Source organism: Neoarius graeffei, chromosome 7, assembly GCF_027579695.1.
Source record: "Neoarius graeffei isolate fNeoGra1 chromosome 7, fNeoGra1.pri, whole genome shotgun sequence".
Taxonomy (NCBI): domain Eukaryota; kingdom Metazoa; phylum Chordata; class Actinopteri; order Siluriformes; family Ariidae; genus Neoarius; species Neoarius graeffei.
Window position 1 is genome coordinate 79274749 of NC_083575.1, and position 27790 is coordinate 79302538.

Sequence of the window (27790 nt, forward strand, 5' to 3'; positions counted from 1 at the left end):
CCTCATATCCCAAAATACCCACCGAAAGATATGCGTTGAGAAAATTTTAAGTGATTTTATAGCAATATTGTTGTAAATCCCTTAAAATTTTCACAGGGTGTTAAAATTATATACAGGGTGTTTCAAAACATTTTGATATGATTTGAGATGTAAATATCCCAGAAACTACACAGTCTAGGCAAATGAAACTGAACAGTTTTAATGTTGAGCACTATAAGATTTATTCCTCAAAATTTGAATGAGAAATTCAAAGGTACCATATATGGATTCCACGAACGATTTCACAAATTTTCAATATTAGTAGAGGACCTGGGTTAGATATGCAGTCCTCTCAATAACTGCCGGCAACCGGCGATTTTGCCGCCTACAAACGCTCCATTGCCGGCTACTCACAGTGGTATTCTGTTCGGGTATGCGGACAGCCTAGACTTGACAGATACAGTTAGGTCCATATATATTTGGACACTGACACAAATTTTTTTTTTTTTTTTACCTGTTTACTGAAACATATTCAAGTTATAGTTATATAATGGACATGGACATAAAGTCCAGACTTTCAGCTTTCATTTGAAGGTATCCACATTAAAATTGGATGAAGGGTTTAGGAGTTTCAGCTCCTTAACATGTGCCACCCTGTTTTTAAAGGGACCAAAAGTAATTGGACAATTGACTCAAAGGCTATTTCATGGGCAGGTGTGGGCAATTCCTTCGTTATGTCATTCTCAATTAAGCAGATAAAAGGCCTGGAGTTGATTTGAGGTGTGGTGCTTGCATTTGGAAGATTTTGCTGTGAAGAAAGCATGCGGTCAAAGGAGCTCTCCATGCAGGTGAAACAAGCCATCCTTAAGCTGCGAAAACAAGGACAAGGAAGGACAACCGGTGAACCAGTGACAGGGTCATGGGTGTCGAAGGCTCATTGGTGTCGAAGGCTCATTGATTGATTCACATGGGGCATGAAGGCTAGTGCATATGGTCCAATCCCATAGAAGAGCTACTGTAGCACAAACTGCCGAAAAAGTTAATGCTGACACCTTTCTGTTTTAGCCAGCATTCTACATTATTATACATACAGGACACTTTTTCGATGGAATAAAAACGTCTTCTATTCCCTTCTAGCGGGTTCCATTCATTTGGTTTGATAGCATGCAATATTGTTAGCATATCACTTATCCTACGTGTATTACGTCACTCTACCCAATGGAGAATGAGCGTTGAATATGGTTTACGATATTGCATGGTTGTCAAGACAACATGACGTCACACGTCAGAGACGTAAAACTTCCACCCTAGCGAGCGACTAGGACAATTTGGAAACAAACATGGCCGCCAGGTTTGCATTGTTAAATACGGAAGATTTTGAGAGAATTTTGAAAGAGAGAGACGCATTGAACACCCAAAAGGAATGTATTATAATAATAATAATACTGGCTGTTTTTTTTTCGTGGTATATCAGATATATTCCATTCAGCTCCTCGTCTTCAACTCATTCAGTATCATGCTAGCTGAATGGAATACATCTGATATACCACTCAACACCAACCAATATTATTTAAATATACTTCAAAGTTATGACCACATTTTATAAAATATAAACACTCATTTCTGACATTTGGACATAAAATACAGTAAATTCACGTAACCTACCATATCACGGTCGGGTCATACCAAAGACCATCATAAAAATGGTACCTACTGCCATCTGGCAAGGCATGCTGCAATACAGATGCGAGTGGGGAGTCAAACTCTCACCAGAGGACCCCCCACTGTAACCCTAGCTATGTAATAGGCGAGAGGCCGAGGGCTACGGAAACGGAGATCGGCGGCGCCCTATGCGCCACATGGCGTGGGAAGGGACTTTGACTTGACTTTGACCATATCACGTAACATTTGGACAGACGAAATTCAAACATGTTTGTCAGCTAGTTACTTGACCTTTTCATAACAGCTTTACGACAGTTCAGTAGATGTCTGGATGTGTAAACATTAGCTTTCCGATTGGTCGATAGTGCTCTGTTAAGCTGTCAGCGAGATCAAAGCTCACTGATTTGCATAACTCCATTAAAGGTCCCATGGCATGAAATTTTCACTTTCTGAGGTTTTTTAACGTTAAAATGAGTTCCTCTGACCTTCTTAAGTCACCCCAGTGGCTAGAAATTTCATAATGTGTAAACCAAACTATGCCCAACATTTGAGAATGGCGCATCAAAACAGCGCGTTGATAAGCTCTTCCCTTTACTACGTCAGCAAGGGAGATGATCCCCCCTCCCCCCCCCCCCTCTGGATTCCCACCCACTGTATGGATTGCCCCGCCCAGTTGTAGTGAGGAGACCACAGAGGACACAACAACATGGCATCACCTAAGCGAGCGAAACATGGAAATTGCGCTGTACATGGATGTGACAACACAGAAAAGAGTCTGTTTTTACTGCCGACGGGAGAGCCCCTGAAGACGCAGTGGCTTAATTTTATTTACTTCAATAATACGCCGTCGAGTCTACCTAAGACGGTGTATGTTTGTCGGAAGCATTTTCCTGAGGAATGTTTCCACAACTTGGGACAGTACAGGGCAGGTTTTGCACATCAACTGTCACTGAAGCCTGGGTCCGTACCAAGCATCCCTGCCGCATCAGCAACAAACACTGAACAAGTAAGTGTATAACTGGTCGTTTTGCCGTGTTTTAAAATCGGTGCGTTAGCCTAGCAATGGCTACATTAGCTGTGCAGCTAACCGCTTCCTGCAGTTAGCCAGGTAATCTGCGCTACAAAACTAAAGAGCATGCAGCATGCTCTGTTAAACTGAGTTTAGTCTGGAAATTGACTGTAACTTATGAGCTTATGTTTGACTATTGCGCCGCAATGCATGTCTTCTGTTAGATAAGCGATATGTTGCTGTAGTTGCTGTTTCTATCCTCTTTGGTTATGGAGTGTGTGTTCAAGCCTAGGGTATTATACGTTTGTAAACTACCACTCCGAACACTCTCACTCTCTGTTCTCTGTGTCACGTTGAGTTTATGAAAGGAGTCAGAGGGAGAACGGGGTTTTGTCTTAGCAGCATGGCTACAGGCGCTGATAGCAGCGAGTATGTGTGTGCGCAGCTTGGTCAAGCCCCTCCCCCTCCCCCCATGGCCCACCCCCACCCTCTACCCTTCCCCGCCTCCTGCTTCTCATTAGCAAAACGACGCACTGGGAAAAGCGCTGAAATGGGGCTTTCTCCCAGGAGGCTATATTTACGTGCCGAGGGTTCATTTCGAGAAAGGCTGCGGATATAACATCCGGAAGCCTCCACGAGCCCGTTTAAAGCATCAACAAACCACCATGCCATGGGACCTTTAAATTGAGCAAGCATCCAGTGGAATTTATTTGCTGGTAAATAAATTTCCAGAACATATGCATGGATTAGCAACTTGCCCCAGTTATTTAAAACATATTCAAATAATGTTGTTAAAATAGCAGAAACAGGATTTATAATTAATTTGTAATGAGTTTATATAGTAGCTGTTTAACATTTTCCAACCCAGTGGACAGACCGTTACATGAATACTAACGATCAGTTCATCGATCTATTACAGACGAAAGGAGAAGTCTTAGAAACGCATTATTGCACGAAGTAAAAACTTAAAAGGTGTATTTGTAATCCAAAAGTGTTTCATTTCAGCAGACATTTTCACGCTTGGTTGTTTTTCATAATTCAATCGCATTTTCTGACCTTTAAAGGAATGAGGAAAGGGAACATCATCATCATTTTGGCTGAAATTGTTTTTCTCTATAATAAACTCACCGGCCACTTTACAGGGAGTGCAGAATTATTAGGCAAATGAGTATGTTGACCACATTACCCTCTCTATGCATGTTGGCCTACTCCAAGCTGCATAGGCTTGAAAGCCTCCTACCAATTAAGCATACCAGGTGATGTGCATCTCTGTAATGAAAAGGGGTGTGGTCTAATGACATCAACACCCTATATCAGGTGTGCAAAATTATTAGGCAACTTCCTTTCCTTTGGCAAAATGGGTCAGAAGAGGGATTTGACGGACTCAGAAAAGTAAAAAATAGTGACATATATTGCAAAGGGATGGAGCACTCTTAAAATTGCCCAGCTTTTGAAGCGTGACCATCGAACAATCAAGCGCTTCATTCAAAATAGTCAACAGGGTCGCAAGAAGCGCGTTGAAAAAAAAAGGCGCAAACTAACTGCCCGTGAACTGAGGAAAGTCAAGCGTGAAGCTGCCAAGATGCCACTCGCCACCAGTTTTGCCATATTTCAGAGCTGCAACATCACTGGAGTGTCAAAAAGCACAAGATGTGCAATACTCAGGGACACGGCCAAGGTAACAAAGGCTGAAAAACGACCACCACTGAACAAGACACACAAGATGAAACGTCAAGACTGGGCCAAGAAGTATCACAAGACTGATTTTTCTAAGGTCTTATGGACAGATGAAATGAGAGTGAGTCTTGATGGGCCAGATGGATGGGCTCGTGGCTGGATCAGCAAAGGGCAGAGAGCTCCAGTCCGACTCAGACGCCAGCAAGGTGGAGGTGGGGTACTGGTATGGGCTGGTATCATCAAAGATGAGCTTGTGGGACCTTTTTGGGTTGAGGATGGCGTCAAGCTCAACTCCCAGTCCTATTGTCAGTTTTTGGAAGACACCTTCTTCAAGCAGTGGTACAGGAAGAAGTCAGCATCCTTCAAGAAAAACATGATTTTCATGCAGGACAATGCTCCATCACACGCATCCAAGTACTCCACAGCATGGCTGGCCAGAAAGGGTCTAAAGGAAGAAAGATTAATGACGTGGCCTCCTTGTTCACCTGATCTGAACCCCATAGAAAACCTGTGGTCCCATATCAAATGTGAGATCTACAAGGAGGGGAAACAGTACACATCTCTGAACAGTGTCTGGGAGGCTGTGGTTGCTGCTGCACGCAATGTTGATCGCAAACAGATCAAAACACTGACCGAATCCATGGATGGCAGGCTTTTGAGTGTCCTTGTAAAGAAAGGCGGCTATATTAGTCACTGATTTTTTTTTGTTTGTTTGTTTTTGAATGCCAGCAATGTATATTAGTGAATGTTGAGTTGTTATATTGGTTTCCCTGGTGAAAATAAATGAGTGAAATGGGTATATGTTTGTTTTTTGTTAAGTTGCCTAATAATTATGCACAGTTATAGTCACCTGCACACACAGATATCCTCCTAAGATAGCTAAAACTAAGAAAGCCCTACTCCAACTTCCAAAAATACTCAGCTTTGATATTTATGAGTCTTTTGGGTTCATCAAGAACATAGTTGTTTTTCAATAATAAAACTAATCCTCAAAAATACAACTTGCCTAATAATTCTGCACTCCCTGTAATAGGAACTCGTTTTTGATTCTAAGATTCCTGTTCTTGGCTGGCAGGACTCTGGAACCCAATGTGCTCTTGTGCTGTTGCATGCTGAGATGCTTTTCTGCTCACCACAGTTGTAAAGAGTTGCTACGAGTTACTATATCCTTCCTGGCAGCTCGAACCAATCTGGCTATTTTCCTCTGACCCTCTCTTATCAACGAGACGTTTGTTTCCACCCACAGAACTGTCGCTCACTCAGCTGAATGTTTTCTGTTTTTCGCACCATTCTGTTTGTGTAAACTCTAGAGACTGTTGGGTGTGAAACCCCCGGGAGATCAGCAGCTTCTGAAATACTCAAACCAGTCCAGTTTTTCCCATTCTGATGTTTGAAGTGAAGATTGACTGAAGCTCTTGATTTGTATCTGCACAATTTAACGCGTTGTGATGCTGTCCAGGGATTTGGCTGATTACAGAACTGCATCAAACAGCAGGTGGATGTCTGGGTGTTCCTAATAAAGTGGCCATTTGGCGAAATCATAGGGTACGTTATGACAACAGATGTCGATAACAAGAAACTCCAGGCTTTTCATATGTCCGTATATTAAAATACTGTAAAGCAAGTCATGAGCCATAAACGTGTCATTGTTGCCAGGTGAACGTTTAAGGGGATTGATCTACAAAGCTGCTCGCCATTTTCCCGAGCTAAACCTGGTTTTCTTCTCCTGTTCCTCTAAAATAAGATGTCAGTGGCTCTGAAATGAACAGGAGGTTCTGAACTCTCCCAGGCACTCTACGTTTCTCTCCTTTCTGTATCATATAAACTTTAGAGAATGGAAACCGGTCAAGTTAATCCCCATTGACAAGCCTGTTCCAGTCCGACATTAAATTAGGAATTCTTAGATCCTTGAGCCTGAAAACCTGAGTCACCTGTGAGGAATAATTCAGAGAGTCGACCGGACAGCAGACGGAGATCACTGGCAGGGAAGCACAGACGTACTCGGTGGGCGCTTTATCGCAGTGGGATCTTATTCAGGGTGGTCTGATTTCAAACAAAGTGTAGAGTTTGTTCTGCTTTGACGGGATTGATTCTGTGAGATTTAGCTTGGTGATTCTAAATTTAACCCTGAGTCCGTTTTACACTACAAACCCAGTTTCGTTTTGCAGATTAGATGGTCGGACGGAGGCAAGCATAAGAACATTCCCAAGAATAATCTTTCAAGTCAAGTCAACTTTATTGTCAAATATGCTATACATGCTCGACATACAGCACAGATGAAATATCGGGTCCTCTCTGACCCACGGTGCAAACAGGCAATGCAATAAATAAAAATAGAATAATTGAAAAAAACAAACGATATGAACAGTATAAACACTCTAGATAGGAACTAGACATAGACTAAACACTCAAACAATATAAACAGTATAAATAAACAGTATAAACACTAGATAAGAACAAGACATAGACTAAACACTCAGACAATATAAACAGTGTAAACACTAGATAAGAACTACACACAGACTAAACACTCAAACAGACAGTATAAACAGTATAAACACTCTAGATATGAACTAGACGTAGACTAAACACTCTATATATATATATACACACACACACACAAATTGGTTCAAATAACCAAACAGTCAAGGGCACTTGAGGTATAGCAGGTAAACATGAAATAAGCAGTATAAACAAACTAGCAGCTGTTAAGGTGAGGTAGTGCGGAATAGTGCAAATGAGCGAGGTAAAGTGAGATGTGCGGTCCCTGAGTTCAGTGCGTTAATGAACGATGAGGTGTGTGTGCTGGGGGGGAGGAACTGTGAGGGTGACATGTCAGATGCTGAAGGGGGGGCAGGGGGGTGTGCGAGCAGGATCTGTGGCAGGGGGCAGAGGGGGGAGGAGGGGCAGAACAGGGAGGGAGTTGAGCCTCCTGACCGCCTGGTGAAAGAAACTGTTCTTGAGCCTGCTGGTTTTGGCCCGGAGACTCCGCAGTCTCCTCCCCGATGGCAGCAGGCTGAAGAGGCTGTGAGATGGGTGGGTGGGTGGGGTCACCTGCAATCCTGATGGCTTTGCAGGTGAGGCGGGAGTTATAGATATCCATAAGAAAAGGGAGAGAGACACCAATGATCCTCTCAGCTGCTCTCACGATGCGCTGCAGAGTCTTGCAGCAGGACACGGTGCAGGCGCTGTACCACACGGTGATGCAGCTGGTCAGGATGTCCTCGATGGTGCCTCTGTAGAAAGTGTGCATGATGGGGGCCGGGACTCTTGCTCTCCTCAGTTTGCGGAGGAATTACAGACGCTGTTGGGCTTTTTTGGCCAGTGATGCGGTGTTGTTGCTCCAGGACAGGTCTTCAGAGATGTGCACACCCAGAAACTTGGTGCTGCTCACCCTCTCCACTGCAGCACCGTCGATAGTTAGTGGAGCATGCTGGGTGTGCTGTCTCCTGAAGTCCACAGCAATCTCCTTCATCTTCTCCACGTTCAGACGGAGATTTTGTTGTCCTTGCACCACATGGCCAAGCGGTTCACCTCACTCCTGTAGATTGTCTCATCGCCATTGTTGATGAGACCCACCACAGTCGTGTCATCCGCAAACTTAATGAAGAGATTTGAGCTGGATGTTGGTGTGCAGTCGTTTCTTTATTTATCCTAACTCTTAGCACAGACACAAATAAGTGCTCTTTCAAGTGCAGCTGGGATTCCTGCACGATTTCTCATGTTCCAACAACAGCAACCCAATCCAGTCCAATCCAACTGACTCCTCTGCTTCTTCACTGCTCCCATTATACAGCCTTCTAACTGCTGACTCTGCACATTCTCACTCTCACTGCTTTTTAAACGAATGTGTATTATTATTATCCCCGCCACGAAGTGTGCAGGGGGATATAGGAATGGAGTCCGTCCAGCTGTCCATTGCGATCTGGACAAGTTTTCTCAGAAACTACATAAGCTATCGGTGAAACTTTGCGTGCTCATACTACTGACAAAAGCTGGGTAGCGTTTTATGAAGGTGTCATAGCACTTACGACATCATAAGCCAATATTAAAACAATGGGCTTATAAGGGTGTAAATGTTAAGAGGTTTTCATACAATGCTCGTGGCGAGGGATAGCGATGACCATGTCTTCTTGTTTCTACTACCTTCTAATAGCGCATCCTGAAGTGTTTTATTCCCCTTATAAACCAGCAGTTTGCCAATGCAAAGGACACGTCATACTTTTTACTTGTTGATGGATACTTTTGATGTTGTGAAACATCCAGAGCTAAGGATGTTCCTCTTATCGCTTTTGTTATAGCAGCTATATACTCACCTGTCTCACTTTTTTGGTCTTCTGAAAAAAAATTATATAATATATATATATATGGGGCGGCACGGTGGTGTAGTGGTTAGTGCTATCGCCTCACAGCAAGAAGGTTCTGGGTTCGAGCCCCGTGGCTGGCGAGGGCCTTTCTGTGTGGAGTTTACATGTTCTCCCCGTGTCCGCGTGGGTTTCCTCCGGGTGCTCCGGTTTCCCCCACAGTCCAAAGACATGCAGGTTAGGTTAACTGGTGACTCTAAATTGACCGTAGGTGTGAATGTGAGTGTGAATGGTTATCTGTGTCTATGTGTCAGCCCTGTGATGACCTGGCGACTTGTCCAGGGTGTACCCCGCCTTTCACCTGTAGTCAGCTGGGATAGGCTCCAGCTTGCCTGCGACCCTGTAGAAGGATAAAGCGGCTAGAAATAATGAGATTTTATATATATATATATATATATATATATATATATATATATATATATATATATATCACACAGACACACCATGGTTCTAACTAGGCCTTTTCAGCATATCGGGTCGATACGCAATGTTTCCTTACTGCTACATGTGCAGGACTGATCAACAGTTATCGGAAACGTTTAGTTGCAGTTATTGCTGCACAAGGGGGTCACACCAGATACTGAAAGCAAAGGTTCACATACTTTTGCCACTCACAGATATGTAATATTGGATCATTTTCCTCAATAAATAAATGACCAAGTATAATATTTTTGTCTCATTTTGTTTAACTGGGTTCTCTTTATCTACTTTTAGGACTTGTGTGAAAATCTGATGATGTTTTAGGTCATGTTTATGCAGAAATATAGAAAATTCTAAAGGGTTCACAAACTGTCAAGCACCACTCTGTGTGTGTGTGTGTGTGTGTGTGTGTGTGTGTGTGTGTGTGTGTGTGTGTGTACACACATCACACAGCTTGTCATGTTGAAACTTTCATGCATAAATTATTCAGACACCACATCTACAGACTCTTTTTGGATTTTTCTCTTAAAAAAAAAACTACTTGCAGTAAAACTACATGATGTTTAAGTCTAAATATCATCTCATCTCATTATCTCTAGCTGCTTTATCCTGTTCTACAGGGTTGCAGGCAAGCTGGAGCCTATCCCAGCTGACTACGGGCGAAAGGCAGGGTACACCCTGGACAAGTCTCCAGGTCATCACAGGGCTGACACATAGACACAGACAACCATTCACACTCACATTCACACCTACGCTCAATTTAGAGTCACCAGTTAACCTAACCTGCATGTCTTTGGACTGTGGGGGAAACCGGAGCACCCGGAGGAAACCCACGCGGACACGGGGAGAACATGCAAACTCCGCACAGAAAGGCCCTCGCCGGCCACGGGGCTCGAACCCGGACCTTCTTGCTGTGAGGCGACAGCGCTAACCACTACACCACCGTGCCACCCGTCTAAATATCAAATAAATTTAAACAGATTAATCATGAGGAAAAAGGCTAAAACAATATTCCTGAAAAAAATTAATTAAATTTTTTTTTCTTTTACATTCAGGTCTAAAATATGTATTGCTGAAGACAAACTTTATAAATATTGTTTCTGAACATTAAAATTCAGGTGGTTTAGGTTGCCTGATGCCATGAAGTATTTAAAAGAAAAAAATCAGAGGCATTCAGCGGAGTCAGGGAGGAAACTTTTTTTTTCCCACTTTTTCCACTTTTTTGTTATTTATTTTTCTTATTTTATATAGAAATTTAGTTTAGCTTTTGAAGGACAGCTCATCTAAAGAGCTACAGAAGTTTAAGTTAATTTACAGTAACACACTCAAGTGATTTGGAGGTGATTTGCATCTTATATTTACCTAAACTATAAAAAGATCCTTAAAGGGGAACTGAAGGCAAATTTTTATTATCAAAATTCTATTTATCTCGTTATTAAATATCGGAATGCATTTTTGATCGCTATTTTGTCACTGCTATAGCAAGTTATGAGTGTTTGAAATATGCTCTGTAATATATCAGTCCATATGTCAAAGCAATGGCCGTAAACGAGATGCGTTGAGACCTGTGCGAGACATCGTAGGACGGAAGTAAAACGTACAGCGGAAATCAAAGTGACCGACATCTGCCAACGTTGTCAAAAGACGCGCGCGCCCTCTTTCGAATGCTGATGTAATCAAGCCGGAAGTTTTGTTGGTTTTGATAGCAATCAGGAAAGTTTGAAAAAAGTAGGCAGTAATCGTCATTTAAACTTGTTTTTGTACAATGTTTTATTTGGAAAACAGTTTTCAAAATGGCGGCACTGACACCTGGCTGACACTTCTTCACGTTTCGAAGTCTCGCACAAGTCTCGTGAAGATCGCGCGGATAAGCGACGCCTGCCGTGGACCAAACGAACTAAATTCGACACGGCTAAAAACCGAACAGGCCGATAAGTCTCATCTCATCTCATTATCTCTAGCCGCTTTATCCTTCTACAGGGTCGCAGGCAAGCTGGAGCCTATCCCAGCTGACTACGGGCGAAAGGCGGGGTACACCCTGGACAAGTCGCCAGGTCATCACAGGGCTGACACATAGACACAGACAACCATTCACACTCACATTCACACCTACGGTCAATTTAGAGTCACCAGTTAACCTAACCTGCATGTCTTTGGACTGTGGGGGAAACCGGAGCACCCGGAGGAAACCCACGCGGACACGGGGAGAACATGCAAACTCCACACAGAAAGGCCCTCGCCGGCCCCGGGGCTCGAACCCGGACCTTCTTGCTGTGAGGCGACAGCGCTAACCACTACACCACCGTGCCGCCCTAGGCCGATAAGTATAATATTTAATTGCAATTAGTTGCCAGTACGAGTCACGATATAAGGTTACTAAAACCGAAAACGTAATTGAATAACACGTTAATTAAGAAATAACGCAAGTTTTAAAATGACTTCAGTTCCCCTTTAAATTGACTGACTGTCTATAAGTGTTGAAACTGTTAAACAAGAAACAGCAAAGTTTCCCAGTGTTGGAAAACGTACAGCTTTACCTCCAACTGTTCCAAAATGCTGACACTGGATTCTCCTTCCATCAGTGCTTAAATACAAATCTCCTCACAGAAAACGTCAACAATGACACTTTTTGTTAATATCCATTTATGTTTGCGTTTCCTTGTCTCTAACTAATCAGAATCAAGAATTCGACAGCACTGTGTTAAATGGTTACATAGCATTTTGGATCAATTCTTAAAAAAAAGTCTCAGCTCAAACTTGAACAAGTACAACATTGGAGAAAACGTCCTGTAGTGTCACCATTGAGTCAGTGCTTACAGGCTGCATCACCGCTTGGTTTGGCAACTGCAGCTCACAAGACCGTAAAGCACTTCTTCAAAGAGTGGTACGATGCGCTGAACACCTCATCAAAAAGCTCCACTACCATGCCTGTCTGACATCTACACACACCGGTGCAAGTCCAGGGCAAAGCGGATTATCACAGACACCTCCCACCCGCACAATAAACTTTTCCAGTGGCTCCATTCAGGCGAACGCCTCCGTAGCCATATGGTCAGGACTGAAAGGCTGAGGATGAGTTTTTTCCCACAGGCCATTAGGATACTGAATGAGGCCTGAGCACCATCTCTGTCACTTTAAGCCTAGGTCACAACCGGACGTACGATTTTTTTGGCAGTACGATTTTTGGCGTTTCCCAAATCGCTGCGGTTTTTTTGTTCGTGGAGAAAGACGCACGTTGGCCGTAAGTTTGTCTTGCAACCTGAAAAAAACGTAAGCGCCCGTAGAGTTTGTTTGACATGACAAAGAACCTCTGCGGCCAGTCTACGGCTCGAAAATCAGCACATCACACGCGCGCCCTCCGTGCGTTTCTTGCATTTTTTGCACGTAGACCAGCCGTAGGAGCACGTACAGCCGGTTGTGACCGAGGCTTTACTGCATCTGCACTTTACAATCTACAACTAACAGTAACAACTTATCTATGTTTATCTACGTGTCTATACAGCTTGCGTTGTTTGTTACCGCGCCCGCGATGGAGTAAGCGGGGTGAGGTGTTGTAATCAGCGCGGTTGGTTGGTTTGTTTGTGTGTGTCTGTCTGTCTGTCTGTTAGCAATCTAGCGTCTAGACTGTTGCACCAATTGACTTCTGATTTTCAGGCTAGGTGGGCAATGGTCCGTAGATTACCTGATTAAATTTTGGGGGTAATCGGGTCAAGGTGAAGGTCAAGGTCACCCGGAAAGGTCAACCTTTCGGTCAAAATAACATATTTTCCATTATAACTCAAAAACGGTTGCCGATAGACAAATGTTTACTATTATGAGCATATAGGAATTCCAATATGGCCTTTCATTTGGCACCATGATCTTTGACCTTGAATGACTTTGAAAGGCCAAATTTAAGGTCATGGATTTTCAGAGGGCTGTTACGTGAAAATGGTTGATGGTCGACAGATGTTTACCCTTATCAACTTATAGGAAGTGCCTTATGGGCTTTCATTTGGCACCATGATCTTTGACCTGGAATGACTTTGAAATGTTAAACTCAAGGTCATGGATTTTCATAGGACTATAACCTGACAGCTGATGATTGAGGAATATTAGCATTATCAACATATAGGTATAAAGTAAGTGCTGCCGGGCGAGGTTTGATTTGCCTGGCAGCACTTGTTTTTATTATTATTATTTATTTTTAAAGAGGTTTATGCACAGTACTGTGCAGAGTTGTTTTGCCATGCACAACAATTCACTGCCATTGTTTTTATACGATTGTGCATGTGACAAGTTACCTACCCACCCACCCACCCACCCACCCACCTACCTACCAACCAACCAACCAACCAACCAACCATTTACCGAAGGGGATCACATACTTCCTTTGCCATATAACCATTAACACACTACTACTGAGAATTACTTTCAGCAAAATACAAAACTCCTTTTAACAACCAAAATCTGAATTTGTACTACAAAGCAAGGAAAATATAAACCCATGCTTGCCTAAGGGCCACTAGTACTGGGAACCTTTATGAGCAAATATAGTGAGAAAGTACAACTGAAGTCGATATCGTATGGCATAAATAAAAGTGGTCATAACCTGGGCTTAATTGGTCACCCTCTTTTCAACACTGTTAACTTTTTTTCTGTGCTAAATACAGGGTGTTTAAAAATTTTTTTATATGATTTGAGATGTAAATATCCCAGAAACTATATAGTCTAGGCAGATGAAACTGAACAGGCTTAATGTTAAGCAATATAAGATTTATTCCTCAAAATATGAATGAGAAATTCAAAGGTATGTGGATTCCATGAATGATTTCACAAATTTTTGAGCGTACTCTAAATGCCTTTTCCAGCGAATGGCATTTCTATACCTAAAAAGATAAAAACATCTCATTATCTCTAGCCGCTTTATCCTGTTCTACAGGGTCGCAGGCAAGCTGGAGTCTATCCCAGCTGACTACGGGCGAAAGGCGGGGTACACCCTGGACAAGTCGCCAGGTCATCACAGGGCTGACACATAGACACAGACAACCATTCACACTCACATTCACACCTACGGTCAATTTAGAGCAGGGATGCCATGGTTACAGCCCGCGGGCCGGAAGTGGCCCGATTGGACATCACATCCGGCCCGTGGTTGATATGGGAGAGCCATTTTTTAATTAAAAAATGTAATAAAATAAACTTTCATCTAATGGTTTTTCCTTTAAAAAATTCAATCTGACGTTTTATTTTTATTCAATTTTCGTGGAATTATTTCAGTTTGTCTTTTGCTGCTGCCCGCCTCAGCTGCTGCAGCGCGTGCGCTGACCAGGATGTTCGCCTACGGACGAACATCCTGATGCAAATGGAACTGATTGAACTGCAGTGTTGTGCACTGTTGAAGGATAAGTACACATCTGTTGCAATCGAATCATTCTACAAATACTTGCCGCCAGAGTACCCAGTTATGACGGCATTTGCAGGCAAAATATTGTGTATGTTCGGGACAACATATTTATGTGAGCAGGCCTTTTCTGTGATGAATATTAATAAATCAAAACTGCATAATCACCTGACAAGCTAGTGAAAGTTAAAAGGTGTCTAGTTTTGACAAGTACAACCCCGATTCCAAAAAAGTTGGGACAAAGTACAAATTGTAAATAAAAAGGGAATGCAATGATGTGGAAGTTTCAAAATTATATATTTTATTCAGAATAGAACATAGATGACATATCAAATGTTTAAACTGAGAAAATGTATCATTTAAAGAGAAAAATTAGATGACTTTAAATTTCATGACAACAACACATCTCAAAAAAGTTGGGACAAGGCCATGTTTACCACTGTGAGACATCCCCTTTTCTCTTTACAACAGTCTGTAAACGTCTGGGGACTGAGGAGACAAGTTGCTCAAGTTTAGGGATAGGAATGTTAACCCATTCTTGTCTAATGTAGGATTCTAGTTGCTCAACTGTCTTAGGTCTTTTTTGTCGTATCTTCCGTTTTATGATGCGCCAAATGTTTTCTATGGGTGAAAGATCTGGACTGCAGGCTGGCCAGTTCAGTACCCGGACCCTTCTTCTACGCAGCCATGATGCTGTAATTGATGCAGTATGTGGTTTGGCATTGTCATGTTGGAAAATGCAAGGTCTTCCCTGAAAGAGACGTTGTCTGGATGGGAGCATATGTTGCTCTAGAACCTGGATATACCTTTCAGCATTGATGGTGTCTTTCCAGATGTGTAAGCTGCCCATGCCACACGCACTAATACAACCCCATACCATCAGAGATGCAGGCTTCTGAACTGAACGCTGATAACAACTTGGGTCGTCCTTCTCCTCTTTAGTCCGAATGATACGGTGTCCCTGATTTCCATAAAGAACTTCAAATTTTGATTCGTCTGACCACAGAACAGTTTTCCACTTTGCCACAGTCCATTTTAAATGAGCCTTGGCCCAGAGAAGACGTCTGCGCTTCTGGATCATGTTTAGATACGGCTTCTTCTTTGAACTATAGAGTTTTAGCTGGCAATGGCGGATGGCACGGTGAATTGTGTTCACAGATAATGTTCTCTGGAAATATTCCTGAGCCCGTTTTATGATTTCCAATACAGAAGCATGCCTGTATGTGATGCAGTGCCATCTAAGGGCCCGAAGATCACGGGCACCCAGTATGGTTTTCCGGCCTTGACCCTTACGCACAGAGATTCTTCCAGATTCTCTGAATCTTTTGATGATATTATGCACTGTAGATGATATGTTCAAACTCTTTGCAATTTTACACTGTCGAACTCCTTTCTGATATTGCTCCACTATTTGTCGGCGCAAAATTAGGGGGATTGGTGATCCTCTTCCCATCTTTACTTCTGAGAGCCGCTGCCACTCCAAGATGCTCTTTTTATACCCAGTCATGTTAATGACCTATTGCCAATTGACCTAATGAGTTGCAATTTGGTCCTCCAGCTGTTCCTTTTTTGTACCTTTAACTTTTCCAGCCTCTTATTGCCCTTGTCCCAACTTTTTTGAGATGTGTTGCTGTCATGAAATTTCAAATGAGCCAATATTTGGCACGGAATTTCAAAATGTCTCACTTTCGACATTTGATATGTTGTCTATGTTCTATTGTGAATACAATATCAGTTTTTGAGATTTGTAAATTATTGCATTCCATTTTTATTTACAATTTGTACTTTGTCCCAACTTTTTTGGAATCGGGGTTGTAAAATGTAGCTGAAGTAGGTTTGTCTTCCCATTCATCATATTCCTGTGTGATATGGTTGGGAGGGAATAAAATGGGTTGGATTTTACTGATGTATGCTGTACAGTAGGCTAATGCCATAGGCATGGGTTTGTGAAAATGTGGGTTGGAGTTGTATGACTGGCAAAGGAAACGTGCCATCTGTTGTTGAGCCAATGTAATGTGAGGTCATATCTGGCTTTTTTCAAGAACCTTACGTTTTTCTACTGAATATTAAGTCACTTTGCTTATTTTTTGGATTGCTTTGTTCTGGCACTTAGTTCTGTGACTTGTTTAGGAGTGTTTGGCCTTGACTTTTTTTAATTGGCCTAATTTTGGCCTAACAATGCTTTTATGTGTAAGCCTTCAATAAATATGATCAAAATAATTTACAGTTTACTCTTGTTATTTGTAGAAAATGTGTTGGCATTGGCACCTAGTCTATTTTGTTGCATTTCTAATTTATAAATGTGGACTACTTGCATGGATATGTCCGTGTCACGTTTTCAAAGGGTAAATATCTGCTATGTAATTGTATGTCTCATTGTGAGGCTATTGTGGTGCCAATACAATTCCTTTTCGATGTGTTGTTGGCATCATTTTAAAAACAGTATATCCATGTGTTGAGTTACCTAAGGTGTAATTCGGCCCCTGAGGTCCCACTTAAAAAAATCTGGCCCCCTAACCAATTTCACCCTGGCATCCCTGATTTAGAGTCACCAGTTAACCTAACCTGCATGTCTTTGGACTGTGGGGGAAACCGGAGCACCCGGAGGAAACCCACGCAGACATGGGGAGAACATGCAAACTCCACACAGAAAGGCCCTCGCCGGCCACGGGGCTCAAACCCGGACCTTCTTGCTGTAAGGCGACAGCGTTAACCACTACACCACCGTGCCGCCCACAAAAAACATTCAACATAAAATTTTGACCTGTTTCCACACATGCTGTTAAAATCTGAGGTCAATTGAACAAGAATTGGCAAAGTTATTAGACTGTGAAATGATATCAAATTTTTTGAAACGCCCTGTATATGTCTAAATGTGGAATTTTAGATTTAAAAAAAAAAAATCAAAAGCTCTTTGCAATGCATTTGAGTGGTGGTTTTATAACTATCCAAATTAGAACATTATAAAAGAGAAATTCTTCAGATGACTAGCTAAACGTTTTGATAGTATTACTCAAATACGTGGAAGGTTTTCTAATCACACAGAATTTGACATTTTCTGGTTCTCCTGACCAAATTCTTTTAAATTAGCTTTTCTCATTCCCCATAGTCAATAATTTTTTTTGAATCATGCTCTCAGTTGCGTGAGAAGTTGTTGCTTGGTGCCACTGTGTATTTTTAGTTCAATTTCAGGCCACCTTCGCCTCGTTTCTTTCGGCTTCGAGGCACCTCCAGTTTTAATGGTCGTCCTTGTGCTTGGAGCCGGAGCATGTTCCGCTTGTGCATTTGATGCAGTGCTGCTTGCCTTCACGCTCCATTAGCCAGAGACGGAGTGGAGTGCTACTACAGAGGTGTTATTAGTACACCACTGGGACATGATGGAGGAATGTTTGCTTTCAGGGAAGTTTATATATATATATATTTTTCTACTGGGGACTTTAATGGCACAACAAAACCCAGTCGATTATGACCAGTTGACGCTTGATCAAGTTTGATGCTCCACTTTGGTGGGAGAACATGGTCCTGAATGATCAGCGCTGGTTTTAGGACAGTTTTAATGTTTAGCTCGATCGAGGCTTGATTTTTACTCCAGGATTTGTCTCCGTAATTGCTCAGTACTCTCTATAGCTGCTTTGAGCCAGAGGGGAACCGTCAGGGCCTTCTAGGCCTTCCAGAGAAGGCCCGGACATATCAGCATTTCAAATGTTATATTTAATTTCTTTCATTCTTTCATAATTTCATTCTAATTATTCTCTTTTAATTCTAATTCAGCCTCATTTTCTATCAAACTTGCTTCAGAAATGAAAGGGTTACTGTCCCGAAAATGTTAAAATCAAGTTATCCGATGAAATTCTTTTGTTTGTTGTGTCTAGGCTGAGAAAAGTTTAGAGCTGCTCACTCATTGGTTAGGACTTAATTGCCGGGACAGAAGGCCATGGCAGTGTATGTTTATGTAAGAAGTGACAGATGAATTAACCAATCAGATTTTGATTTATAGTGGGAGGGACCAAAAATTTATCGTCCTAGGCCTTCTCAAAGGCCAACGTGAGCTTAACTGCAAGTCGGTGCCATCAGCACAGCAGTGAAGGGACCTTCCAGCCGGTGTAGCATTCATCAGTAGTGTTATCAAATGCTAATAAAGCAGTCAAATCAGTGCTATTGAGAACAAGTAGCACAGGCTAACGACCGAAAAACCAAGATTTCTGTCTCTAGACTTTTATTCCACTCACGCTCCCCATAGTATTTTCACTCATACTCAAGTATTCATTTTTTCTCTGTGTAATTTACTTAGTTACTTTTAAAATCAGCATCGGGAGCTATACACAACGGAGCGACTGGGCAGCCTGCCACTAATCCCTTGCAAAATCCTTTGCTGTGTTGCTTTTTTGGTGTGTCTGGCTAAGTTTTGGCTGAGCTCAAGCCCCAGCTCTAATAGTAACGGTTTGACACTGCTTTGAGCCTTGTGTTGAATCAAGTATCAGAAATAGTTGCATGATGGGAAATCTGGTACGTACTGCACACCATCATGAAGACTCATGAGAAACCAATCCAGGATTCTCTTGGTACAGTGGATGGTATTGGAACAAGTTAGCAGATTGTTGGAAAATAAATTTGATTGCTTTTTTTTTTTTTTATCACTTGCAACTTGGCAGTGTGATGCTCATAATAATTTCTCAAACTGATACCAATTAACAGGCTCGTTTAAAAAAAAAAATAATAATAAAGCTTTTCAGACATGTAGACTAATTACATGGCGTATGTCCATGCCTCATTGGCAGGGCTGACTTGAAGGACTGAGAGTGATTGCATGCAACATTCATGAGTCAGGGGAGTCGGAACGTCTTCTTCCATCTCCGCTCGCTCTCCCCTTGCCACTCTTGCATCTGTCTTGTGGACTCTCTGTCTTGCAGCGTTTTGAGTCACATTTACATTCTTCCTCATGTTCCTGTTCCTGTCAGATTTCTCTCCCCCTCCCTTGCTGAGAAAAGTGATCAGACACACCGTGACCCAGTAGCTGAATCCATCCTCTTCACTTTCTCTCTATAATGTGAGGAAACGCTTGCATTGGGGATCATTTGAATAGCAGCCCAGTCACACTAGAGCACCTCATTAGACACCCTGTCACTAACTGAGGAGAAAGTGAACAGAGAATCGGAGAGAATGAAAAGGATTGCGAGTCCTATTTTGTTTCTATCCATCTCTAATCCAGTGAATTCCCATATTATATTCTAAGTCATGGTTTAAGGTGCGTGATTTGGGTGAGGCTGTGTTATGTTTGTAGGAAGCAGCTAATCTAATCTTATGTTATCCTCAATAATCTCCTACTATAAGAGTGTAGGAGTGTAGGCTGTAGTTTTGATCATGGCCCATTCAGGAACAGACTTTGGGCCGTTGAAATTGAGAATTTGAATGAGTCCCCCCCCCCCCCCCCCCCCCCCCCCCCCCCCCCCCAAGGTCAAACAGCCTTAATTGGGAGAAAGAAAAAACAAAAACGCCAAAGATCGTTCCAAGGATGGCTGCATTTTTGATCTGAAGTTTTAGGTTTTTACCATTTTAATAGACTTCATTTTCATCCAGTTTAACCCCGAGGCAGTCTGATACTTCGGTTTCCCAACCACATGCACAATCACCAAATGGTCTCAAACAGCATTTCTCAATCCTGGCCATGAGCTTTGTTTTCTCTTCTGACTAGCCCAGTTTAACCTCAATCAGGCCTGTTATGCTGTGTTCACACTTATACCGGTATGAAAGTGGTTTAACTGTATCGATACAAAGTATACCGGTACAGTTTAGTGCATCTGTCCACACTAGCGAGAAATGTTTGCGGTTTTCTTTCACGGTAGTTGAAATGCGCGTGCGCGAAATGTTTCCGTGGTTACCGAGTAACTTCCTTCCGAGAATATGGCGGATGAAACAACGTGTGTGTGCTTTTTTGTTGTCAGTGTACAGTCTGTATTTCTGGTGGTCATTTATTCAGTCGAATCGTATAAAACACGCGAGGCAGTTGAGAAAGAAACAAAGAAAACGAATCTCCCTTTCTCCCCCCTCACTTTCTCCCTCTTCCCTTCTCTTCCCCTCCCTTTCTCCCTCTTTCCTTCTCTTCCCCTCCCTTTCTCTCCCTTTTCCCCCTTCCTCCTTTCTTCCTCCCTCCCTCCCCCCTTTCTTTGCTCCATGTAGCTCCACAGTCGTTTTGAGCCGTTTTGACGTTTTATTTACAGCTGGAAAGCACGGGCGTATTGTATTGTATGAATAACCTGGAAGATGTAGGAATGGTTCATTGCACATGCGCATTATATTTGTATCGATACAGAACCGCTTCATCTGTCCACACTACAGCGAAGCGCTACAGTACCGATACTGTACCGGTATGAAACCCATACATTTGTGGGTTTCGTACCGATGCAGTTATACTGCTACAGTACCGGTATAGTTGCTAGTGTGGACAGGTGTTGCGGTACGAAAGTAGTTTCGTATCGGTACAAAATCCCTAGTGTGGACAGGGTATTAGTCGGGGTGTTAAGGTGAGAAATTGTTCACTTTGTGATAGAAGCATGAAATTTGGCACACTAGCTCAAGTTGATATATATTGATATAATTCTAGATATGGGGGCATTTCAAATTCAGCTTCTAAACCATGGAATACGCATGTGCAAAATCGGCCCAACATGAAAACGAGGCTAAACGAATTTTCTTTTGTTTTCAAGGTATTTTTTTTATAAGATTGCTTACAAAAAATGACACATTGATTTATTGAATGTCGACCTCACAAATACCCTGTGTCCGAAATCACTCCCTACTCACTATATAGGGCACTATATAGTGAGGACGCCATTTTGTAGTGCTGTCTGAATGTATAGTGAGGATTATTACACCCTATATAGTGCACTCAATGCATCACAAAAAGTAGTGTACAACCAATGGTCACTAACCAAAGCAATATATCCCATCATGCATTGCGGTCGCGCTGAAAGAAATCAAATTAAAAGTCTCAAATTTGATTTAATAAAAGGCAGCGGCAAAGAAGAAAGTATTCAGCCTTGATTTAAAAAAAACTGAAAGATGCAGGTACTTTGTATTTATTAATGTGGGAAATACGCTCAGTATAATCTGGATTTATCACAAAAACACATGCATGTATTTATTATTTTGAAAACCCACCAGCCGCCTGATCTGGCACGTTTTAATTGTGTGACAGTAATGACGTAAATACCAGCGCGACGGAGTAGTGTCCGAAAGCGTTTTTTAATTTTCATTTTACCAAGGAGATCACTATATAGTCCTCTATAGAGTAATTCCCTATATAGGGAGTAGTGAACGAGTGAGCGATTTCGGACACAGGGATAGAGAATTTCTTGTTCTCAAAGATATCACGTGATTAGTCACATGACAAGTCACATGACCTAGGGATACAGTATTAAGTAAATAAAAAGGCTGCCAGAAGAGCAGTTTTGCAGTTCAAAGTTTTAGCTGTTGATATGGATTCATATGATCATGTGATATCAAAAATATTGAAAAAAATACCTCTTTTGTCATTACTGATTACAATCCCCGCCACAGAAGCATAACGCTGTACACTGAAGATTAGCCTTCATACATTTACATCGACCCGAACACCATTTCTTGCAACCACAATGAATCAAATGCCCCCATATCTAGAATTATTATATACATCTACTTGAGCTAGTGTGCCAGATTTCATGCTTCTATCACAAAACGAACAATTCCATGTTTTTTTGTTGCTCAACAGCCGGACTATGTTAATTAGCTGATAAATTGAATCTGGTGAGTTGGGAGCAGGTTAAAGGTTAAACACCAAACTACACAAGGTCAGGACCAGGCCTGAGTAAGCTTGTCTAGTCCAATTCAGAGAATAGCGCCAAGGTCTAGAGGTGTTACACGTACAGGTAAGGTTCTCTTTACTCAGGTGCTTGGCTCATTGAAAATATCTCTTCCACACAGTAGAGTTATTATTATTATTATCTCGTTTGGTTTGTGAGTGTATTTTTAATAAGATTTGGTAGACCTATGCTAGAGATTTTTTTCACTACTGCATAAGAAGGACCAGTCTTGGTCTTCAAATTTTCAAGTGATGAGGACTCTTTGGGAAAATGCAATAGTCATGTTGTACATGAATTTGTTTGGTAGACTTTTTATCCAAATTGACTTGCAATTCAGCTGAGAAGATAAAGGGTTAAGGGCCATGCTTAAAGGAACAGTCCACCGTACTTCCATAATGAAATATGTTCTTTTCTGAATTGAGACGAGCTTATCCGTACCTCTCCGAGCTTTGCGCGACCTCCCAGTCAGTCAGACGCGCTGTCACTCCTGTTTACTCCTGTTAGCAATGTAGCTAGGCTCAGCATGACCAACGGTATTTTTGGGGGCTGTAGTTAGATGCGACCAAACTCTTCCACGTTTTTCCTGTTTACATAGGTTTATATGACCAGTGACATGAAACAAAGTTCAGTTAAAAAAATTGAAACGTGGCGATTTTCTATGCTATGGAAAGTCCGCACTATAATGACAGGCGTACTAACACCTTCTGCGCGCTTCGACAGCGCATTGATGGTCACTACTGAGCTCCGTATCAATGCGCTGTCGAAGTGCGCAGAAGGTGCTCCGGTTTCCCCCACAGTCCAAAGACATGCTGGTTAGGTTAACTGGTGACTCTAAATTGACCGTAGGTGTGAATGTGAGTGTGAATGGTTGTCTGTGTCTATGTGTCGGCCCTGTGATGACCTGGCGACTTGTCCAGGGTGTACCCCGCCTTTCGCCCGTAGTCAGCTGGGATAGGCTCCAGCTTGCCTGCGACCCTGTAGAACAGGATAAAGCGGCTAGAGACAATGAGATGAGATGAGATTTTGTTTTGTTTTTTTAACACTTTTTTTTTGACCACATAATTCCATATACGTTCCATATGTTATTTCATAGGTTTGATGTCTTCAGTATTGTTCTGCAGTGTAGAAAATAGTCCAAATACAGATAAACCTATGAATGAGAAGAGAATTTATTTTTGTCACATGTAAACTCAAACACAGCGAAATTCCTACTCTGCATTTACTGTAACCCATCTGAAGCAGTGCACGCACGCACACACATACATACCCAGAGCAGTGGGTAGCCATGCTACAGCACCCAGGGAGCCTTATTCAAGGTCACTTTGGCGATGAATACAGAGGGAGGGGAAAGTGCTGTTCATTCACTCTTCCTACATCTTTCCTGCTGGTGCAGGGAATTGTTCCAGCGACCCTTTGAGCCCAAGGCTACTTCTCTTTTAGGACATGACTGCCCCCAAGGTCAGGGGTGTACAAACTTTACAATTATTCCACAAAATCGAGTCATACATGAGTTGATGGCCTATGAGTCGCGTAGCACCGAGTCGGCTATAAGCCATGTATGACGAGATTGAGTGGAATAACTGTTTTATTCTCTCCACATTCACTGGATTTTGAGAAACGGAGCATTTTTATTTTTTGCAAATTCGATAAATAAAAACTTCATACAAAATGTCCGACAGAATCATTTCCTCTTAGGCGGACTTCTTAAAAACCTGTTCATGGCTGCACGAATTGACTTTAGTGGTGTTGTTTTTTTGTAGAAAGTGCCGTCTTGCCAAGGTATAGAATAGCTTTAGACATTTATTTAATTCTTCCTTGGACATTTCAGTGATGTAATTTTCAAACAACGTTGAGCTTTTGAACCAGTCTAAAAAAAATTTCAACAAATTTTAATGATTAAAGATGTAGAATGTAAACAAACCAGCGAAATGAAAGGAGCAATTTGTGAAAAATGCGACGATGATGATAATTCTTGGAAAATAAAAACAAGATACGTTCTTACCATCAAATACTTTCATTCCATATTTTGTTGCTTTTTTGTATTTTGGGGTTTTGTTTTCGAGTAGTTTTTAGTTCGTCCTCAGCTGCTTCTTCAACATGCTCCACCATTTTGTTTTTCTGTACTCATGGTATATGACCTGATATCCTAGTAGTAGAGTAGGCAATCAGAGTGCGCAATTACTCATTATATATATATATATATATATATATATATATATATATATATATATATATATATATACATACATACATACATACATACATACACAACCCCGATTCCAAAAAAGTTGGGACAAAGTATAAATTGTAAATAAAAACGGAATGCAATGATGTGGAAGTTTCAAAATTCCATATTTTATTCAGAATAGAACATAGATGACATATCAAATGTTTAAACTGAGAAAATGTATCATTTAAAGAGAAAAATTAGGTGATTTTAAATTTCATGACAACAACACATCTCAAAAAAGTTGGGACAAGGCCATGTTTCCCACTGTGAGACATCCCCTTTTCTCTTTACAACAGTCTGTAAACGTCTGGGGACTGAGGAGACAAGTTGCTCAAGTTTAGGGATAGGAATGTTAACCCATTCTTGTCTAATGTAGGATTCTAGCTGCTCAACTGTCTTAGGTCTTTTTTGTCGTATCTTCCGTTTTATGATGCGCCAAATGTTTTCTATTGGTGAAAGATCTGGACTGCAGGCTGGCCAGTTCAGTACCCGGACCCTTCTTCTACACAGCCATGATGCTGTAATTGATGCAGTATGTGGTTTGGCATTGTCATGTTGGAAAATGCAAGGTCTTCCCTGAAAGAGACGTCGTCTGGATGGGAGCATATGTTGCTCTAGAACCTGGATATACCTTTCAGCATTGATGGTGTCTTTCCAGATGTGTAAGCTTCCCATGCCACACGCACTAATGCAACCCCATACCATCAGAGATGCAGGCTTCTGAACTGAGCGCTGATAACAACTTGGGTCGTCCTTCTCCTCTTTAGTCCGAATGACACGGCGTCCCTGATTTCCATAAAGAACTTCAAATTTTGATTTGTCTGACCACAGAACAGTTTTCCACTTTGCCACAGTCCATTTTAAATGAGCCTTGGCCCAGAGAAGACGTCTGCGCTTCTGGATCATGTTTAGATACGGCTTCTTCTTTGAACTATAGAGTTTTAGCTGGCGACGGCGGATGGCACGGTGAATTGTGTTCACAGATAATGTTCTCTGGAAATATTCCTGAGCCCATTTTGTGATTTCCAACACAGAAGCATGCCTGTATGTGATGCAGTGCCGTCTAAGGGCCCGAAGATCACGGGCACCCAGTATGGTTTTCCGGCCTTGACCCTTACGCACAGAGATTCTTCCAGATTCTCTGAATCTTTTGATGATATTATGCACTGTAGATGATGATATGTTCAAACTCTTTGAAATTTTACACTGTCGAACTCCTTTCTGATATTGCTCCACTATTTGTCGGTGCAGAATTAGGGGGATTGGTGATCCTCTTCCCATCTTTACTTCTGAGAGCCGCTGCCACTCCAAGATGCTCTTTTTATACCCAGTCATGTTAATGACCTATTGCCAATTGACCTAATGAGTTGCAATTTGGTCCTCCAGCTGTTCCTTTTTTGTACCTTTAACTTTTCCAGCCTCTTATTGCCCCTGTCCCAACTTTTTTGAGATGTGTTGCTGTCATGAAATTTCAAATGAGCCAATATTTGGCATGAAATTTCAAAATGTCTCACTTTCGACATTTGATATGTTGTCTATGTTCTATTGTGAATACAATATCAGTTTTTGAGATTTGTAAATTATTGCATTCTGTTTTTATTTACAATTTGTACTTTGTCCCAACTTTTTTGGAATCGGGGTTGTGTGTATGTGTATATATATATATATATATATATATATATATATATATATATATATATATATATATATACACACACACACACACACACACACACACACACACCACCGTTCAAAAGTTTGGGGTCACCCAGACAATTTTGTGTTTTCCATGAAAAGTCACACTTTTATTTCCCACCATAAGTTGTAAAATGAATAGAAAATATAGTCAAGACATTTTTCTGGCCATTTTGAGCATTTAATCGACCCCACAAATGTGATGCTCCAGAAACTCAATCTGCTCAAAATAAGGTCAGTTTTATAGCTTCTCTAAAGAGCTCAACTGTTTTCAGCTGTGCTAACATGATTGTACAAGGGTTTTCTAATCATCCATTAGCCTTCTGAGGCAATGAGCAAACACATTGTACCATTAGAACACTGGAGTGATAGTTGCTGGAAATGGGCCTCTATACACCTATGGAGATATTGCACCAAAAATCAGACATTTGCAGCTAGAATAGTCATTTACCACATTAGCAATGTATAGAGTGTATTTCTGATTAGTTTAAAGTGATCTTCATTGAAAAGAACAGTGCTTTTCTTTCAAAAATAAGGACATTTCAAAGTGACCCCAAACTTTTGAACGGTAGTGTAATATATATATATGTGTGTGTGTGTGTACATGTATGTGTGTGTACTAGTAGTCCAAAGCTGAGTCACTTTTTTTTCCTCTGTAGAAATTGATATTGAACGCTGTGTCCGTGAATCCATCAACCTCTTCTGCTGGACTCCCAAGAGCACCACTTATCGGCAACACGCCCAGCCACCTAAACCCACCAGTGATGGCAACGGCTTTGGCAAGACTACAGCCTTCTACTCATCAGAGTATCAAGACCTACCAAACACAGACCTGGTGAGTGTGCTGAGTGTTTTCCTCATAAAATATGGTTGGGGGGGGAGTGAGGAAGTGTTGACTCATTCGAATACCATGGTGCAGTTCATTCATTTGGAGAAATGGCTCTTAGATTAGACTTTTGATGTTGGTGTAACACTAGCTGAGCCACCGGTTTGGGCTCAATGCCATATTTCCTGAGAATATTGAGTCCATTGCTCACTCTCAATAAAGTTCTGGACACAAATTAAACCCAATGCAAAACTAAATTGTTGCTCAACAGTGTCACTTGGAGTTCAGTAAGTTTAATTTAGTCCAGATTTTCAGGAGGTTGGTAATTGAATCTCCACTGAGATCATGCGAACCACACACATTCAGTTAGGAATAAATCCTTTCTCACTGTCAGGTTCTTAACCACAGATGGTATGATACATAAGGCGGATTTTTAAAGTGTGATGATTGATTTGTGGCTTTATTTGAGGAGAATATTTTTCATATTAACTTCGAAAGTTGGACATAGAACATGGTCAAAAGGAAAAAGGTGAAGAAATAGTTGTGTGTGGGAGAGTCAGGCTTATTAAAGCATATAGTCAAGAATTTATTGTGAATGTAATTAAGAAGCTTCATAAGAAGCTTACTGAATCTATTATCTACCACCCATAATTCATCGGTCTTAAACACACATTAAATTTTGTACATGACTTATTTTTGGTGTTCAA

At 41.6% G+C, this 27790-nt stretch overlaps 1 protein-coding gene across 1 annotated transcript in view; it reads left to right on the top strand.

The window, feature by feature from the left end:
* tbck (TBC1 domain containing kinase) overlaps positions 1 to 27790 on the top strand; it is a 297287-nt gene that overhangs the window by 233669 nt on the left and 35828 nt on the right. Inside the window, exon 23 of the mRNA XM_060926464.1 lies at positions 26917 to 27092. Coding sequence (XP_060782447.1) covers positions 26917 to 27092 — 176 coding nt within the window. The remainder of the gene's footprint in view (positions 1 to 26916; positions 27093 to 27790) is intronic.